A 14214-nucleotide genomic window follows, 5' to 3' on the forward strand; every position below is an offset into this window, starting at 1 on the left:
TGAGAGCAGCCGCCGAAAGGGAAATTATTAGTGTAAAACATACCAGCCGTGGTTGCTTAGTGGCTATGTTGTTGGGCTGCTAAACACGAGGTCGCGGGATGGAATCCCGGCCACAGCGGCCGCATTTCGATGGGGACGAAATCATCCGTGCACTTAGATTTAGGTGCACATTAAAGAACCCCAGGTGGTCCAAATTATTCCGGAGTCCCCCACTGCGGCGTGCCTCATCATCAGATCGTGTTCCTGGCACGTAAAACCCCATAATTTTTTTATTAGCGTAAAACAAGCGGTGACGCCAGCTCTTGTCCGGAATTCAGTGTCGATTTCACGATAGATCACGAGACAGGCGTCGCAATGCCTTCTCTAGCTAGCGCGGTGCGTACTACAAGCACAAGCATTTAATGTACCGCGCGCACACTCGCAGCGATCGAGTTCACGGTGTCCCACCGAAGGTCCCTGATTACGCTGATCTTCGCCATGAGTTGGTCGTGCCTATCAGCCGCGCTTCCCTGGTACGGTTATCTGGTGCAGAGCTGGAGGACCCTGCTTCTATCCGCCACGGTCATCGACTTCTTGCTCGCAGCACTTGTCTGGTGAGTGCGTGAGCAGGCACGAAAAAGTGTTTTCTATAAATATGTGGGCACAAAGGGGGTACTAAGGGAGCGTGGTAACGGGACGCTATGGTTTATATAACTGAACATGGTACTTTGTAGCGCAAAAACTCGAAAAAAAAAGATAACAGTGAGAGGCGAGAGGAAAGGAAAGACGAGCGCTACACTCACAACTGCTTATTCCGAAACAGCTGGCATCCTATATATACGCAAACATACACATGCGCAAACGCATAAAAACACACAAACGGCGCCGGTCAGCCGAAGGCAGTGTTATGACCTTTAAATGCTTAGTTATCTCAATTCCGAATAATAAAGCGTAACAGTAGTTTGAATCACGCAGGCTAGACCAGTGATTTGGATATGATAGGCCTCCAACAGTTCACATGCGGTTCTGTTCTTGCTTCTGCCTGGGATCCTGAGATTAAAAAAACGGTGGCTCACAGCGGGGACAAGATCTGCAATGCGCAGACAAGTTAGCAGACAAGTGCGCAGTCGTATTCATCCTTAAAATATTCGCGTTCGGTCGTTGACGGAGCGCCCAGTTTGCCCAATGTAGAACTTACCACAGCTGAGCTGGAATCAGATAAACCACTCCAGTGGAGCAATGCACGTAACGCTTAACGTGTTGTACTAAGTCCCTATATAAGAAAAGTACCGCCATCCTTTGATCAACGCCGCTTCGCTCTATCCTGTATCTCCGATTGGACGATGATAGCGCGCGCTTTGACTTCTTTGTATTTTGTTTTTTATTCCGCCTCAGAGCCATGTTGAAAGTACCTATGCGCAGCCGCAGTCTACGACGGCGGCGGCGGCGCGCGCCCGGCCTGAAAGTTTCAACGTGGACTTTCTAGGGCTGCCACCGTCGACTTGCTTTCGCAAGCAAAAAAATAAAGAAAAAAGCAAGCGCTTTACGAGAGGAGACGACGGAGGAAAGATTATATGGAGGTACTTTTACTATATAGGGACTTTAGTTGGACTGTGTTCGTAGCGCCACCTGTGCTTCGGGGCAGAGACGGGCAAGCTTGTTAGGGGCGGAAAAAACCACAGGCACTCCATACATGTTCGCCACCTTCTTAAGGTTGTGGATAACTCTGAAGGTACGGCACCACTTGTGCCTTTTTTTCGACTTCATCGCCAACCTTAGGCTTTTTGCTTAGTAGCATTTTCAGGAAATAATTTGACATGTATTAATTACGCGAATAATGAGAAAGTAAAGCTCGCTAAAAACAGGAACGGTGATTGGCTTACTTTTCTTGTACAAATGTATCAGGGCCAGTCCTGTCATCATTCTTTGTGCCTAGCTTGTTCTCACTTTCTTAATGAGAACCGCCTTAAATGCCCTAACAATATAGTGCTTCGGCGCAGTTGCAGTGACGTTTTATTTCAACCCGGAGGGAACCGGCCACAAACGCCGATAATCAGTTCTTTGATGGTTAACTTTTGTTTACGGCTGTTAGCCGAGTCTACGTAGCTGGCGTGCTTGAAGCAAGCAAGCAAAGCAAAGCAAAGCAAAGCAAAGCAAACAATAAAAAACAACAAGAAATCAAGAAAGCAAACAAAAGAAAAGCAAACAAAAAACAAGCAAACAGACAAACAAAAAAACAACAACAAAACAACAACACAAGCAAACACACACACATACAAACAAGACCGACAGAGAAACAAACAAACAAACCTGCTGTCGTAATTAGATGGTAGAAGAAGAGGCCACGGTTCCAAGTGCTCATTGTTGTTATAGTCTAGTAATGGCCGAACGTTTTTAAGTACCATTTTGCTTGTCGAATCAGTGCTAAATAGACGCGCACACAGAGCAGGAGCCGAACTCAACCGCTCATATTTGTATCCCATCTATTTACCGTCTATTTAGCGCTGATTCCCAACTGCTTATAACGTACCAGACCGACTATAGCCAAGCTGCTGGCCCTCATTATGCGTTTTGCTTACCAGTTGCCATGACATGTCCATGCGTAAACGTGTAATTACGCCACTATTTTGGTCCTGCAGCTTCTGGGTACCAGAATCCCCCAGGTGGCTTCTATCTGTTGGCCGCAAGGAGGAAGCGCTGGCCTCCCTGGAGCGGATTTCTCGCATTAACGGAAAGAAACTATCCAGGGAAACCCTCAACAAACTGCTGCTCGTAAGATGAACATTGCCAATGCCTACGCAACGTCTGGCGGTGTGCGAGGTGGCCTCGCATTTCCTGCTGTGAACTTGCAAGCATATAGACACACCACGAATCAAACGTGCCATTATTCGAACAGGTTCGGGGGCACTCCGCAAGTGAAGTAAGCTTCACGTTAGGAAAAACTGCCGCCCATCTGAGCCCTCGCAATACCCCAGTGGATCAAATTCGGTGTCCCCTAAAAGCAAATTTCGCGGTTGAAGAAAAGTTCGTCTTGTTCCGGGGATCGTACTCTGGACTGGATAGTCGTTTTGTATCATTTGAGCTGACCAGTAGGCTAGCGGGTGGCAACGCGAGACCGAATTAAACAACAACTCGAAGCTCCCCCCCCCCCCCCCCCCTCCCCTACCCTCCCCATCCAGCAAGCTAAAACAAATAAATAATTCAAATAAGTGTACGAAAACGAGCAGCGTAGAGTAAGTTTCGAGTAAGTTATAAGTACGGATTTCCGCACAGCATATCTGAATTATTATTATTTAATTATTCAAGGTATAAGCTCACATTCAGGCAGACGGGAGGTCGGGACGCCCTATTGCCGAAACGTTGAGTAAAGGTAGCATTGCAGTTAGCGCCAGGCGGCCGTTCCCTGCAAATGCATGCTTGCTTTTACTTTACTGGAGCGGGGTTGCCCAGCTTTATAATAGCAGTTCAAAAACTTTTTGGCTTAAGGAAGCAGTATGATCATTAAGTATATGTATAGATGGATGAAGGAAGGCTGTGCCCACTGCGCAATAATAACGACTTGCATTTGAAGACTTTTACATCAACGTATCGACAACGCTTGTTTAAGCTTATCTTTTAACTCTAATTGTGCGCTAGAAAATTGCTTTGGTCACTAAAAAAGATGTACATGTAAGCAATACGTGAGCGTGTGTCAAGCGAGGAAAAAAAATCTGCTATAAATGCATGTTTTTAAATTTGGCATCAAAGTGTTTTGCGGTGTTTGCGCACCTCAGACGCTATCATATTATGGCTTGCCGCTTGAATGGGTCTTACACTGTAACGGCGGACAAGGATTCGATAGTCGGAAGTGCAGAATTCGGGTCTTCATTCTTACTCCTGTATTCCGTGTTCCTTAGTTCCTGCATGTGTTCTGCTTTTTCAGTGTTCCATCGTTGTAAGATCAAGTTTGCGCGAATTTTTCTTGCTCAGAACTGGGAAAGTTCGCCAGCACTGTCAGTAAATTATGTTCGGAGTGTTGCGTACACACGTCCAAGTGGCTGTGCACATGAATCCGAGGTCGAACCGATGAATGGTACTTAGGCTTTTTTTTAAACATTCTTAAATGCAGCAACAAGGAGCAAGCGAAGAGAACGACGAGGAACTCATGCCGTCGGGGAAACTGCCAAGCTTCTTTCAGACGACGCTGCTGCTCGTGAAATCACCCAGAATCCGGCGACTCACAATATTTATTTATTTTGCATGGTATGGCAACAAACATCTTCTGTACTCTAACCTTCGTGCTATGGGCCTAAGTTGCGGGTTTCGCACATTTCCGCCACAGAACTTGAGACTGTAATTTCCGCAGCGCCATTAACCCTTTAACTTGTAGGTCAACAATATTGTTGACCTAACAAACGCATTTGCAAAAAACTAGACAAATGCATATGTTAGTCTGCGCCTTTCAGTTTACCTTTATTTATGTACCTGCTCAACAGTGGTATTCAATAAAATGTCGAGCGTGCGCAGCAGCAGATGCATTGGTGACAAAACCTGAAGGCTTCGTCGTTATCTTCTTATCGCATGGGGGGTCATATTCACGCCAATGTGATTTTTTTCCCGTTTTTAAGCAAGGTCTTATTTCTTAACTCCATATTATTATTATTATTATTATTATTATTATTATTATTATTATTATTATTATTATTATTATTATTATTATTATTATTATTATTATTATTTGATTTGTAAACATAAACACAAAGGGAAAGTGAGGAGCAAGGCTGGCAACTGCCACCGGAAAGGGCACAACGCCTGCCTACTCTTCAGAAAGGGGGAGACAAACATAGAAATGGAACATAGGAAGAAGGGGAGGAAAGAGGAAAGAAAGAGCCAGATTACAAATCTCAAAGAATAAAGTAAAACACACAGTAGGGCCCGTCACTGCAGGTCACGCTACTAAAGAATGTAAAATAGAAGAAATAGTTCCTGGGTTGCAAACGTGCCCCTAAGTTCGTTACTTCTAGAAAAGTAAGGAGACCGCGATGAGCCTGCGCACGTCCAGACGCACAACCACTTGGGTACAAACATTCGTCTGGTGTGGTACACCGCAGGCCCAGGAGATGATAGTTCCTCACTAGTGACATGCGCTGCGCACTGAAAGCGGGACACTCCAATATCAGGTGTTGAAGTGTCTCGCAGCAACCGCAAGACGTACACGATGGACTGGTTGCACGTCCTTGTATAAATGTGTGTGCGAACGTTTAAACAAACTCCAAAAGGGTACATCTCGAGAGCACACATCGAGCTTGCCAAAACAAGTGCCAGAGGCCAGTTTTGCACCACACACTTACCTTTCACCACCTGGTCAACAATAATTTTGACCTACTCTATCTCGCTTAGTTTTTAGAGAAACCGTTCAATATTTCAATCGGTATGTATTTGAGCAAAGTAAATAAAACCTAAAACAATAAAACCATTCTACGTCAAATCTTTCTCATCTTGCCAGTTAAAGAGTTAAAGGGACCCTGGAACATTTTTGTAACTAATCATAGAATTGCCTCACTTTTAAAGTACGCCGTCCCACTAATCTCGTGCCACAAATTTTTCCCCCGCTTTCCCTCTCTTTTCGTCCCCGCTATAGCGCGCTGGAAGCTACTCAGCGGAGAAGCCAAGAGGGCTAAGCCCCGGCGAAAAGTTGAAGTGTCGCGGTGGTGAAAGGGCTCGTTGCGGCACCCCATGGCGGTCGCGGTAGAGTACGCTACGCAGCACGCCTCTGCCATCTCTGAGGCCATGCACAGCAGACGCAGCTACGCGCAGTGCAAAGATAAAATGATTTTTTCTGTCTTTTTGAGATCGCAGACATAAATATATTTCTATAATTTAATTGAATGTTAGCAATTTCGTATTACTGAGAATGTTCTCGCGATAAGGAAATGAGCCAGTAGCGTTAATGGGCCAAGCATAGAGTTAATATACTGACTCTAGAGGCAAAGCTGGGCCGAAAAGGGGGGGACCACTAGGGCGCTGTCATCTTGTCGGCGCCATCTTGTAACGCGTCAATGTGGCCAGCGCAATTACTTTTGAGAGTTGAAAACAACTATAGATCGCCTTAAGTTGTGTCATAAAAAACGAATACCTGATGGCTTTATGAAGGTGATGTGCGAATATTAAGCTTACAGGAAGCGTTTGCTAACGTAATTTATGCAATTCACGATGTACTCATTCGTTCAATAACGCGAGTTTCGGTTTCGGATATTTTTTATTTGTGTTTTCGGATGCGTGGTAGTTTCGTTATGGGTGTTCTATGGTTTCGTTTGGTATAGTTTAGCGTTTTCGGATGCGTGGTAGTTTTGTTATGGGTGTTCTATGGTTTCGTTTGGTATAGTTTAGCTCTGACATGTGATCGCGCGACGACATCGGTTGACGCGATGGCACCTTCGTGCCTTTTGTGCAAGACTAAAGCTCCAAATGGCTCTGGCATTTCCCTTCACACGTAAGTAAACGTTCTTTCGTAAGCAAACGTAAGTAAACGACTTGTTCAGAATATCACGCGAGTCGACAGCTTTCGTGATTCATCGCAATCGTTCGAAAAGCATCGCAGTACAGCATTTTTTTTTACCTATTGCTCGTCAAGTGATACTAGCGACAGCAAACAGGAAAGCTTTAACAGCTATACGGTATTTTCGCTAGTGCGTGACCGTTGAAAACCACATACCGGCGGAAATTTTAACAGGGTCATCCTTGTGTTGGGTAAATGCCAGCTGCACGGCCAACACATCCCACACCCACGCGCACACGGCTGCACACACACTACAAGTTATAGGTTGCCAGATTAAAACTGATTACTAGCGCCAAGTCTAGCAAGCGTTTCAGGAGCTGGCAACATCAGCGTATCATAATGGCGGCGCTCTTGCGGTGACCGATTTCAGTGCATGAGCCCTATGGGCAGCTTGTCCTCTAGAGTCAGTATATTAACTCTATGGGGCCAAGTACTTTCGATTACGACGATGCGAATGCTAGAGCAAGCGACTGTTCACTGCTTTTGACGGGATATTGTAACTTACCTGCTGCATGCAGGGAAATAATATTTGGCGAACCTCGTTAACAGATCGGCAACGTTTATTAATTATGTTCAAAAAGTGTGTCAGGGCCTGCTTAAGTACAAGTTGAGCTTGAATATAAGTAATTTCGCGCGCCGATGGTGCGAAAATGGTGTTGCATGCGAGATAGCGGGAAGTAATTGAATGAACCATTGTAACATGATTGAATGACAATGTCGTTTGGAGAATTAATTCATTATGCACATATTGTATAGCCCGTAGAGAATGGCTGAACAGCTGCTGTAATGAAAATTTCGGTTCGACTAACATTTTGAACGAAAGACTCGTGTGCTCTCTAAGTAAAACGGAATGTTTTGGTGCTTAATGTGTTAGGAATCACGACAGTAATAATCAAACGAACAAGCCTGGTCCTCATCTCTGTCCCCACAATTTCTTATTTACTGCGAGTAATCAGGAACAGGAGCTTGATTTACCACCTTTCGTTAAAGAGCACAACTTCCCCCTATCCCTCCCTCTCCCATTATTTTCTAATCGCACTAACACTTAAGCTCATTGCTGTCGGATAAAGATTATCATCTGCTCATACTTCATAACCCTAGGTCGCTAACTCTTAAACGACATTGGTTGGGCATTACATTAGGAAGAGGGGAATGATCAGTAAGCAAAGAACGATTCTAACGGGTTGTACAATTGTGAAAAACCTTCCATATATAGGACACGAGCTTAGTTGTAATATAGCAATAATATCGACGCAAAAGAACGACAGGAAATTCCATGTTACAAGAACCATCATGTAATTCCAAAGGAATGTTATATAATATGACAAAAACAAATGAATCAACTAGTGACGTGTGGCTGGGTGACTCTCAGAAATCAGTGACTCTCAGCATCTTGAAGGGTTATGTTAATTTACTGTTGAATCGGGCAGTTTTCAATCACAACTTCACCCTTCTGGATTGAATCATTAGCTTGAAGTTTAGTGCGATTGTATGTGCGTCCCTCATAGACGAACGTGTGCACCATGGTCTTGTACGCACAGGTTCGTGATTACGCTGTGCTACAATGTGATCACGCTGCAGCTCGGCAGACTCGACCTGAACATATACTCGACTTACGCCATTGCCATCGCTTTCGAGCTGCCCGTGAACGTCCTCAGTCTCGTGCTCATGGATTCGGTGGGTCGTCGATGGTCCAACACCGGCTTCCTGTTCCTCTCGGCCGTCGCCTGTTTCCTCCTGGGCCTTCTGCGTCCAGGTAGAGACACTTCGATTGTTTGCGTAGTCTTTGCATTGCTTTCCTCCTTTCCGAGGGCTCCACAGTTCTACGAGACTTTCTAAATGGCCTTGTGCACTACACTGTGCTCGTTTCTGATTCCTCTGTTTGTTCAGCCAAAACCTTTCGCCCCTCATGGGGAGTAACATTTACCGATCCCACGAAGTTCCCGACGTCTTAAGTTTACCGTAAGGCAGCCAGCTGTCAATGCTTATATAGACAACGAATACTTAAAACATTATAAAAGGAGCAAATACAGCTATAGGTGAAAAACAAAAACCTGTACCAATTTTTCGTGAAATACTTTGAAATTATCTCGTTCCCTCACACTTCTGCCTCATCGATGCAATCAACCTGAAAATCAGCATTGCACCGCGTGGTAGATGAGACATCTAACAATTCGCCGAAGCGTTCCACTCTGTATTATTGCGAGAGCAATTATATGGACACTCCTGACAAATTTATGCTGTCGGTGTCATCGTCGGCGTTGGTGCGGCGATTCATATGGGTTCGTTGATGCGTTAGATAGAGATGGCTATATTATTCAAACACAAAAGTTGCTCTGACCAGGTTTCATAGTCTTGACTAATTTATTCTTCAGAATTTTGGCAACTGCTGAGCGCAAAGAAGTCATAAAGCATTGCATTCACGGCGTCTGCATTTTATCCTAAACTAATTAAAATGCGAAACAACAATATTGTGGCTCACAACCTCAAATGGATGCAATTCTTCTTCTTTCTGGGGTTTTACGTGCCAAAACCAGTTCTGATTATGAGGCACGCCGTAGTGGAGGGCTCCGGATTAATAAGCTCCGGATGGCTGTGGTACCCGGGAAGGGATGCAATTTCACGGGTACCAGAGCCAGTGCTCTTTACTGATGTAATATTTCACTCGGCCATGACTAATGTCGACAGATTTCCCGTGGCTCCAATCTAATCTTGTGCAGCGTCGAAGTGCGACCCCTACAACGCCACTGGCGGCGCTCTTGACTATATCTATAGCTTTCTCTAGAGTTACTATATATGGCTCCCGCAGGGCGTAGGGTGCATATAGAGTAACTCTAGCTTTCTCAGACACCTGATAGCTGCCAGGCCGATGTTCCTACTGCCCAGCAGAAGTTGCCTTGCGTGCTGCTTCGAGCCATGTCGCGCCCGCATATAGTTACAACGATGTCCGAGGATTTCAAGCCCAACGCTAAACCTTTCTGTCGTTGTCAATGCTTCGCCCTTTGGGCGAAACTGCCAACTTTTAATGTCAAAGCATTATATGGCTCATGAGGAGCAAGAACCTGCGTTGGCGTGGCCACTAGTCAAGTGAGCCCAAGTTAGCCAATCGAGGCAGTTTATGACTTCAATTAAGGTAAAGTTAATTAAGACCAAATGAATTGAAGGCCGAGTGAATTAAGAAGTTAATTGAGGCAGGTTTAATTAAGATAGAGTTCATTATAGCACTCGAACCCACGACCTTTGGTGGGAGTTGGTTTGATCCCAACAGATGGTTTGCCGTCGTGTGGCGCCTTTAGAGTATTTTTTTATAGTTTGCTTAATTAGCTAACTAAAATCAATTATGCAAGAATGTTTAATATTTACTTTAGGTTCAAGTACGTTTTGCTACGTTGTAGAGCGGATTCAGGAGCTACCGATCCGACTTTTTGTGGCATCGTACGTACAAACTGCATGGTGATCTTTTTTCGGCGTTTAAAGAATGCCCGCGAAATATGAAATAAAACCACGTGACTGCGCTCCTGCGCTATCGTATTGCAGTGCTCTCAACCGTGCTTCGAGCGAAAGAACCGGAGTCTAATCCGGATCGGGTACTTCTATACACGGGCATTTTCAAGCAAGATTTTGCACGATCCGGATGCAGTAGATCGCGATCGCTGGCTATCGTCTGCACCGTAAGGCTTAGTTATTTCAACCAACTTTTATCAGAATTGTTGGACCTTGCAACAGCTACCATTCTTCATCGCGACCTAAATAATTTGATTCGTATAGTGCTTGATCGTGGTTGAAAGTACCCGTGTTGCACCAGTAGTAAAAAACGACCGAGAACCAAAGCGATTCCAGCGGCCGCGGCCCTCCTCTGGCAACACAACTCGCCGAGTCGCATGATTTTTACAAATGGGCTAGCTAATAGTACACGCCTGTGCTAAAGCGCTCCACTGCTTGCAGCTTGCTACTAGAGAAATGCTACCGATCCGGCAATATTAAAACACTTCGACTACGCTTGCACGAGGAAGTGCCCGCACTATGAGGAAAATTCCTCTGATTTTCACATGGTGTGGGCGTGCCAAAAAACGCCAAACCTACCTCCCCGAACCCTTCCCGGGAGGACTGGGAGGCAGCCCTGCTCGGCTGCTCTGACCCGACGGCCCAGCGGGCCTTGGTCGAGCGGGCCCGGGCCGCGGTCGACGCCAATGGGCTCCCGTAAGGGGGAGCCCACCTAGTGTTTTGTACGGGGCGAAAAGCAATTTTGCAAATATCGCGGGCATCGCGAGCGCTTCACAGTGCCGTCGACCTGATACATGGTGATGTCTCTCTCCGCCAGGGAAACGAGTGGCACTGCCGTATGTCGGAAAACTTGAGTTTGGGAGCCATAATCTTCGAACTCTGTCTGAGAAGCTTCAGCGCAACGCCAATCCTTTTCAATTTCAAAACTTCACCCTTCGATCGAAACTAGAGCGTTTACACGCTAAGCAAAACTGCCCAAGCTGCCAGCCGCCGAACGCCCTACTTCATGAAAAGCCGGTGTCACAATTTGTTTCTTGTTAATTAAGCATTAGACCAACTTTTGTTCACTATATTCAAGAGGTTAAAATAAGATTCGGTGCTTACATAAAGAAGTAGTCTAATATCACTACATATTGCGAGAAACCATTTGTAGTTAAGATGAGTTGCTTTGAAAAATTAAGAGAAGTACCTTGTGCTACTGCTGTTGATGAAACTAAACACTCATCTGTTGGTGTAGCTAAATGATTGGCTCTGTCGGCGGTGCCCCGGGAACGTTGTTGTCGTGTACTCTTCAAGTACCATATACACTTCTCCGCTTGCTTGCGGGACGCGATCGACCCAATATAATTGGAAGGCGGCAAGGCCTCGATGTGCTTCTCGCTCGTCGCTCCGTATAGGAACATTCTTTGACGGGGCGCTCGCCGCCAAAACCACCATTTCCACGCCTAGCTCGCGTGTCGGGACGTACCGGCAGTTGGTATAAATTTCTTGCGGGTGTTAGTTTGCTGAGCGTTGTCGCGCAATATGGCTGGCTGCTGTGTGCTGCTCTGCTCAAACAACTCCAGGAATCGTTGGCAATTGTTCCATTTTCTGAGAGACCCAAAAAGAACAATTGCATGGGTTGCTAGGATTAGGCGCGACATATGGCAGTCTACGAAAACCTCATCCATATACAGTGTGACTATACAGTACTTCATGGGAATATTTACTTTCCCGCAGGAGTTTTCTTAACGCGGGAGCGTTGATAGAAACATATTTTGCCTGATACTTCACGTTGCGGAGAATGTTTTCTGAGGGCAAGCAGTGTGGTAAGAAGTAATGTTCCAGTTACACAAATTAACAGCAGTGAGTTCAAAGCGTTAAGAACAATTTATGAGCCATTCCACTGCGTGAAGGTGAATGACTAGCGAAGCTGTTTCGCACACATGACAGAATTTTGATGAAAGGTACGAACTCATTGAGCGGCGGCGGCTGTCATCGCGACGAAAGGCACAAACACATGCGCACACACATTTCTTACTTGAATTTTGAGACCGTATTTTTTCGCTCGCACGCATGAAAATTTCACGGAACCCTCCTAACGCGGCGAGATCGCCCACTGGTGGAGAGGAGACACGCATAATGGTGACGCTGTCCCGGGAAATCGGAAAGAAACGAGGTGCGCATCAGCTTGAAACGACGACAACGAGAGGGTGGTGTGAGCGTATAGGCATGGCCGACGGCCCCTTATTGTACTATTTCCGGGATCGGCCTATATACGAGACCGAAGGTTTTGCTCGCGCACATGAAAATTTCACGGAAGCCTAGCCATAAAGAGCTTCACTGTAAAATAAATAAATAAATAAAAAGCTTGACCGCCTCTGTGACGTTTTAGAAATTTCTTTGCGTGTCTGTATTATTGCGAGTTTTGGTGAATATATCCGATACTTATCAATGTGTTGTACCGGCGGTAAAAAATAAATGTCAAAGGAGAACAGTTTCTATAAAGGATTTATTGAAAGATTTGGTGATTATGGAATAAAAGCCATCTCTAGGACCACATGTGGAACCGTCTTGGAGCATTGTAGACATCAGAAAAATTCCGGTTTTGCCAAAATGTACATGCCCGATGCGTTTCAATGGTCGCGGGATGTGCCTTACGTTGGGTGTTCCTTCACTGACAGAAATGCCACCGATCTCTGAGGGCTTATACGCGTCGCTCAACACAGACAGATAAGCAGTCAGTGAGATGATAAGGAGTAATGAGGGATTATATGTGTCTTATCACAGTTAAGAATGGTTCGGCGCGCATGGATAAGGTGCACTTAAAGAGCGATAAGGGCTTATAATGGTCGGAGCAATTTTGATAATGACTGATAAGGGTTGAGAAGGGTCGGATCAAGCCCGATAAGGTTGGTAAGGACAGATAAGGCCTGATAAAGATTGGATCGATTGCGATAAGGTTGATAATGACTGGTAAGGGTTGATAAGGATTGGATCAATTCCGATAAGGTTGATAGCAACTGATAAGGGTTGATAAGAATTCATACTGGTCGGATCAAGTTCCATAAGATTGATGATGACACCGGGCTGCGTGGAAATGAGCAAGTGGCACAAAGCTTACGCATACTTAGACAACGCCATTGGAGTTTCTGCATAATTTTTTAAAAATGTTCCCTGCCATACCGAACATGTAATTAAAGGTGTGTTCACTTACCATGTTCAAGTTATGATGAAACATTATATTTTGCTGCATGAGTGCCAAAGTTTGTCCCCAGAAAAAATCTAAAAAAATCTGCAAGCGTCCCTTCAGTCAGAAGCGCTTTTTTTTTTGCTGGTATTGCCAAATGCGCATTTTGGTTGCTTCTGAAAAAAAAATTGTTTTGGCTACGGCTCTAAAAATATTTAATTATAGACTGTGCCTGAATAGCATTTATTCTGACTAATTACCACGAAGTATCTCCGCTATGTTATGTTGGTAAAACTATTAGGAAAAAGGAAGACGGCACAATATTGTCTTAAGTCCAGATTTTTTTCCAATCTGTAAATAACGTGGTTCTCAAGATTTTTTTTGCCTGCTGCCATAAAAGACGTCGAAATTATAGGCAGATATCTGTGACCTTGTTGGTACTAAATATCTATGAAAAGGGCTTACGTTTAGGCATGCTAGCAATCAACCGGTACTTTAAAAATCTTCTTAAAAAGGCCTTCGTTGATGAAAAGAACAATTTCGCAAGATATGTCTTCTGACTTGAACTAATGTAATCGTTGAAATACGTGTTGCATAACTTGTTTCATTTCGGTATTACAAAGCCAGCAATGTGACTGAATATACGGTAACGCCGCTGCAACACAATGGGTGCGGCCCGTGCGTGCTCAATATTGCAAGTGGGACATTTTGACCAGCTGTGTGCTTTTCACGTGCATTAAATCCAAGCACACGAGTGCTATTGCATTGCATTTCGTCACCACCAAAACACAGCCCCGGCGAACGGGATCATTTATTCACGCTCTCTACCAGAGTCCAGCACGTGGACGCTGATCCTAGCCGTGGCCGCCATCATGTCGATGGCTGGCGCGTACAACATCACCAACCAGCTGGCGCCAGAGGCGTTTCCCACTGTGATACGGGGCAGGGCGGTGCTTCTTCAAAAGCTCATCGGAGACGTCGGTGGACTCACGAGCATTCAAGTGGCCTCGCTGGTGAGCAAGCA

At 45.2% G+C, this 14214-nt stretch overlaps 1 protein-coding gene across 1 annotated transcript in view; it reads left to right on the plus strand.

Annotated features, from left to right (window-relative positions):
- Positions 1-14214, plus strand: part of LOC119442125 (solute carrier family 22 member 7) — a 43505-nt gene that overhangs the window by 15325 nt on the left and 13966 nt on the right. Inside the window, exons 5-9 of the mRNA XM_049661908.1 lie at positions 425-593; positions 2619-2751; positions 4088-4221; positions 8059-8273; positions 14022-14203. Of these exons, the coding sequence (XP_049517865.1) occupies positions 425-593; positions 2619-2751; positions 4088-4221; positions 8059-8273; positions 14022-14203 (833 nt within the window). The remainder of the gene's footprint in view (positions 1-424; positions 594-2618; positions 2752-4087; positions 4222-8058; positions 8274-14021; positions 14204-14214) is intronic.

Source organism: Dermacentor silvarum, chromosome 2 (genome assembly GCF_013339745.2).
Source record: "Dermacentor silvarum isolate Dsil-2018 chromosome 2, BIME_Dsil_1.4, whole genome shotgun sequence".
Taxonomy (NCBI): domain Eukaryota; kingdom Metazoa; phylum Arthropoda; class Arachnida; order Ixodida; family Ixodidae; genus Dermacentor; species Dermacentor silvarum.